Here is a 6,236-nt window from a genome sequence, read left to right as displayed (position 1 = left end):
AATATAAACCAAAAAACATTTAATTGATTACGTCATCAATTAATATTTGAATTCTTTCCCTTTTTCATCTCTTTCATTTGTCTTTGTGTTTCAGCTCTTCAGCAGAAGCAGTTTGTAAAAATGTCCAGGGTTAAAATGTCAGATCACACTCATTTTATATCTCTTTATGCTGATGATATTTTGCTTTTTATTTCAGAATTAGGACATATTTCTGAGGGTTTTGTGAATTTGTTTAAAAGATTATGTATATTCTTTTAATACATTTGAAAAAATAAAAATATCAGACTCTTTGCACTGACACACTTCAGTAACATAAGATGATCGGAGGATTTTTCATTAAAATTAATCAATAACTAATTATTACAGACAAATCTGAAGTGACTCCAGCAAAGCATTTTCTACAATTATTATGACTTTACTGTAAACTATGAAAACAAATTATGGACTTACTACCACCATGACTGTGTAGCATTAATCACATAATATCTAAGAGTGTTGTTTGAGTGTAAATAGTTTCCTAATATACAGTATATGAATCAATACATTATGTGATCTTACGTTTTCTTTCTGAAGTCTTCATAGAGCAGTTGAAACATTTATAACTCAGTTTTTATCAGGATTTAATATCATTACTGTTACCATTAAGAGAAAATAATTAAGACACTTTTATAATAATAAAGATGAAAACAAGTGATTTGATGAACAGATCTTTATTGTCTGGAAATACTGAAATTATATTGAAACATTACAACAAGCAAGTAAATATTGTTACTGAAACATGTGAAATAAAAGAGAGAGATAGTTGCAGAGATCAGAGTGAGAGCAGTAGCAGAGTAAAAGCAGTAGCAGTGAGTCAGGTCAGGACTGGGAACACTGGTCTCTCCTCAGTGTCTCTGAGACTGGAGTCTGGGAGCCCTGGGTGGCCTCACAGGTCACAGAGCCCACCTTCCTCCACTGGTCTGCAGGGAGCCTCAGGGTGCTGCTCCAGCTGTAGCGGCCGTCCTTCTGCAGCACCCCGGGGCTCCTGCTCTGCTCCAAGCTGCTGCTGCTGCCGTCCACCTTCCAGGCCAGACTCCAGTCTGAGGGGAAGCCATTGTTGGCCAGACACATGAGCGTGGCCTTCCCCTGCTGCAGCTCCTCGCTGGAGGGGGGCAGCACCGTCAGGGTGGGACGGACATCACCTAGGAGACACCAATCACATTAGAGGACAGGGACCACACATCTGTCAATCGAACACCAGACACTTGGACACCTTTACTGTGTGAGAGTGGATTTTCCCCTTTAAGGAGTTTCTGTCAGATGTTTTTTCTGCTCCACCAGTCACTCACTCACACATTGTTTCACTTCCCTTTAAGAAACCTCTCATGCAGATCAGCACAGAAAGAGTCCTCATATGACTCTTTACTGCATTTTATTTTACACTAGTTACTGAAAATAAAGATATAACGTTTGTAAATATATCTTAGACATCCTTGATTTAATTTTAGAATTTATACCAACAACTTTACTGACAAAACTATCAAAAGAGCAACAGTTAATCAGATTCAGTGTTAAAGGACATTATGAGCAAAAACTAACAGACAGCCGTAATATACACAACATGTTGAGACATATTAAAGAAACAAAAATCTTTAAGAACAAAAAATATTTCAAACTGAGGTTAAAAGACAATTTCTGTCATTTTAAATGATGAGAGATGTGCAGCATTTTTTTTTATCATCACCCACACTGTTCAGAATAAATCTAACTCAACATTCACTCAAATTAGAGATTCAAAGATTAAAATTTAAAAACATGTTTAAAAGTAGGATTGTTGTTCTTTAATCTTTCTGCTGTTCACATTTAACAAACTAACTGGAACATGTAACGAAAAGTTCAGTAAAGCTGCTTTGAGTTCAACTTCAAGGTTAAAGAGGAGAAATGAACAATAAAATTGAGACTTTAAAGTATTTTAGATCAGCTCAGTGGAAACTTATATCGACTACAAATGTTCAGACACAGAAATTATAAACTTAACTGATGATTCGATATTTAATATTTGAGCAGAAACTTACTTCCAACATCCAGTCTGGTTCCTCCACCAAAAGTCAACCACAGTGATACAAACTGACTGAGTCGTCGTACAAAAACCTCTCACTGTAGAGAGACACGGCTCTCTGACTTTGTCAAATTAAACTAAAACTACAAGTCCTCAAATTTCAGCCTGAATCTAAAACATTACATGATTTCTACTGTGGACCAAACACTTAGAATATATTGATTCATCATTTAAATTTCAAACACAAAACTCTTATTTTTGTTGCTGGTGGACAACTGTTGGTCAAAAATTAGAAGTGAAGATGTAAAATCTGAAATTTCAATTTCTAGAGAAAACATATGTGTAAAAAACTAAATATCACTCAGGATTTAATAAAATACTTTAAAAGTTTAACTTACTTCCAACATCCAGTCTGGTTCCTCCACCGAACGTGTACCACAGTGATACAAACTGACTGAGTCGTCGTACAAAAACCTCTCACTGTAGAGAGACACGGCTCTCTGACTTTGAACACAACAAACTCTACAAAAACAGCCTCAGTCTGTGAAACACAGCTGGATGATATGAAAATATATAACAGTAGGCCAATAATTTATATTCTTATTCTAAAATTAATAATTTTGTTTCATGTTTACTGTATTTTAAATTATGTCTTGAATTAAAACTGAGTGTTGTAGATGTAAAATGAATCAAAACAGACATTTCTGAAGACAATCTGTTCACAGAACATAAATGAAACACAGAAAATGATCACTGACACATAGATAATCAATAATCTGGTAAATTGATTGATCCGTTGATGAAACGGCATCATCAGCGTAATCCAAGTCCTTGATGGAGTCAGTCAGAGCATTTCCATAGAGAGCCACTTTGCATCAGCAGCACCATGCTCCAGTGCTCTGGGAGAGTTTATAGTCCTGAGAGTTGAACACTGGATGACTGACAGCTGTCCTTCATCACAACAGAAGCCACAGAAATCCTCCTCATCAAAAACATGACTTTGATCTCCGTCCTCATCTGGACTCTCCTCTGCTTCACTCAGGGTGAGTGAAGGGTGATCATTTTTCTGTCATGTGAAAATCATTTGGAGTGTAGCTGAGTTTCACCATCTCATGTCCAGTGTTTCTTCTCTCTCCTCAGGGTCTGTTGGACAAAATGTTGTCTTGACTCAGCCAGCAGCCAAATCACTGCAGCTTGGTCAAACTGCCTCTATTGACTGTAAAGCTAATAGACAAGTGTATCAGTACTCTGGACCAAAATACTATCTGTCCTGGTACCATCAGAAAACTGGAGAAGCTCCTAAACTTCTGATCTACTACACATCAGACAGAGTTACAGGAATCTCCTCCAGATTCAGTGGAAGTGGAGCAGGGAATGGAGTTGACTTCACTCTGACCATCAGTGGAGTTCAGGCTGAAGATTTAGGAGTTTATTACTGTCAGAGTTTCCACTATATCAACAGTCAGTATGTGTTCACACAGTGAAAAAGTGTCGTACAAAAACCTCCCTCAGTCAGACTGAACAGAAACTGAACTGACTGCTGCAGCTGGAAGCTACTGCAGAGACTGATACAGTTCACTGAACACACACACACACACACACACACACACACACACACACACACACACACACACACACACAGATGATTTATGATGTTCATAGTGTCTCTATCAGTTTTCCTCCTGAAGGTCAAACAGTCCACCTCCCACCTCAACAACCTCTTACTGAGTCAAACAAATATTTAATCGTTCAAGATTCATCTTGACTTAAAAATGTAAAATCTATCAAACAGAGACATTCTGTTCTTTCATGCTGCCCCATCATCACCTCAGCTGTTAAATCCTCTTCATCACATTATGTTATGACACATCTCACACTCATCATCTCTCTGTATAAAAAAGTTGTATGAACTTCATAACTGACAAGATAGAATAATCATCTCATGATGTTCACTCATAAAAGTCAACTGTAAAAGCTTCCAAACTACCTCACGTCTTCTCTCATTTCAATCTAGTAAACTAAAGTACATAGTAAACTTGGCAGAATTTGCTCCAGATACTCTTCATCTGTTAAAATTAAATGATGTGCAAACTGCCCCGAGCTAGATTCTTTCATTCCCCTTGAAGGTTGTTAAACTTCAATTATTTACAGTACGTGCAACGTAAAAATCTGATGTATCAGCTACAAATTAATTACAGTGTATTCAACCCAATACAAAAATCACTAAAAGAAAATAATGTGATTATAGTTCATTCATTTAAATACAATGTAGACATTTGAACAGTGAATTTTCCCAGCAGTGCATGTGAAGTCAGATCATATAATGACTACCTGCTAGGGTTGGGCCCAAATACAAATACGTTATTCAGCAGAGCACAAATATTGTTTTTTTTTTGTTTTTTTTGTTGTTGTTTTTTACGAATATTTGTTCCATACAAATATTTTATACAGTATTTGCTTTTGAGAAGAAAAAAAAACCATGTCAAATACCAGCGTGCAGGTCGGTTACATCACTATCTCAGTGTCTCTCCTCTGCTCCGCTGTTACATCTATCAGCAGGTCTCAACGAGGGGAGTCACATCCACCTGCTACATGACACACATTTCCTAATTTGGACATCACTCCTGGAGTTGGGGGTGTTCCCCAGAGATAAAGCTGAGCTACTGACACACGCAAAGTGCTTTCAAGGGACTCTCCATAACCTGTTTTTCCCCTTCTCCTTTTAAAAATGTTAGGTTGTAAAAAATAGGCAATAAATGAAAAGTGGAAAGCAAGAATCGTCTTTGAAGTACTCTCCTATACGTTACACGCTGTGCTGTCAGGAAGAAAATAAAAATAATGGGTGTATAAATAGGTAGAGGTCTGTCTGCAATGAGGTGATGAGTAAAGTTTTAGCTCAGTAGTCAGCGCAGTCGTCTATGATCTGGGAGACTGCAGTTTGAGATCTGGTGTGGGGACCTCCATCGTAAGGTAGTTTATTCATGAACACTTATTGTAACACTTTAATTTTCTAAAATTAAAAGAGTAATAAAAACAAAAACAGGATTTTTAAGCCTCTTTCCACTTTTATTAGATTACAAATACAAATAATTTTGCTGCCTCAACAAATATAGATACAAATACTGGACTCTCTGCACATCCCTACTACCTGCACTCATACCTTCAGAAATCTGGAGGAGATCCTAAACTCCTGATTTATGGAGTTACAGCCCTTACATCTGGAGCTTCAGATCATTTTAGTGGGAGTGGGATTGATGTTAAATGCAGTTAGCTGCTTAAAAATATTTCAATCATGAGAGACTTCAATTTTTTTAAGTGACAATGATTTTGTTGAACATGCATAATGTGAAAAGTCTTTGGTGATTAGACCCCATTGTGATGTCATTTATAAAGGGGCAGTTAAGGCGTGAGTAGAAGAGGATATCCCCTCGATGGAGTCTAGACACTGGTGGTGGTGATGAAGTGGAGGTGAACAGGGTGGAGGAAGGTCACAACGATTCACACTGAAATGTCAGCTGACAACGACAGAGAGAAGATCAGATTTAAAGTTTGGCAGCTAAGACATGATAGTCTGATAGAAATACTGGCAGAATCTGATTTGTTAACTGAGAGTAACGTCCATGAACAACTGATACGAGAGCAGGAGAAGCAGTGAGAGCGAGAGAGAGAGGAATGAGAATGAATGAATGAGTAGTAGATAGTCTTCCTGCTTGAACTTATGCTAAGCTCCATTCTTTAAAGTTAAAATATCTGTACAATGTGCAATTTAACTGTATATTATATATAATTTTTAGTATAATGAGTGACAGTTTTCTTTGCTCCTTTTTATTGCCTGTATTGTATTTGATGCTGTAAAAATGTTTTTGTGCTTCCTTCATGGCCAGATTTATTTTTTGTTGGACTTTGATCTGATTAAATAAGAAAAACTATTTCACATAAAAGATCATTTGCTGTTAGGATTTGATTGTTGAGGATGACAAATGACAACATCTTTAGTTTTTTAATCTACATGAGGATGATGTAAATGTTGAGTTCTCCCAGCAGTGAGGAGGAAACGGCATATGTTGAGGACAGCTACAGTTGACTGACTCTGTGTGTTTGCATATCTGTCCTGCCTCTCTGCTCCCAGCCGTTAAGAGGCCAGTGTTGATCAGTGGCTGTCCAGACCTTTCAGAGCCACTGACACGCCGGCAGCACA

At 37.4% G+C, this 6,236-nt stretch overlaps 1 gene segment (V, D, J or C); it reads right to left on the bottom strand.

Annotated features, from left to right (window-relative positions):
- Positions 1–870: 870 nt before the first annotated feature.
- On the bottom strand, positions 871–2,470 carry LOC121912454 (the record flags this gene model as incomplete). The annotated part of the segment is given in 2 exon segments: positions 871–1,181; positions 2,437–2,470. Coding segments are annotated over 2 exon segments (345 nt in total), but the record flags the coding sequence as incomplete, so codon positions are not given.
- Positions 2,471–6,236: the final 3,766 nt, after the last annotated feature.

The sequence above is a fragment of the Thunnus maccoyii genome, chromosome 15, assembly GCF_910596095.1.
Source record: "Thunnus maccoyii chromosome 15, fThuMac1.1, whole genome shotgun sequence".
Taxonomy (NCBI): Eukaryota; Metazoa; Chordata; class Actinopteri; order Scombriformes; family Scombridae; genus Thunnus; species Thunnus maccoyii.
The sequence above is the reverse complement of the archived record's forward strand: the minus strand, read 5'-3'. Positions and strand labels throughout refer to the sequence as shown.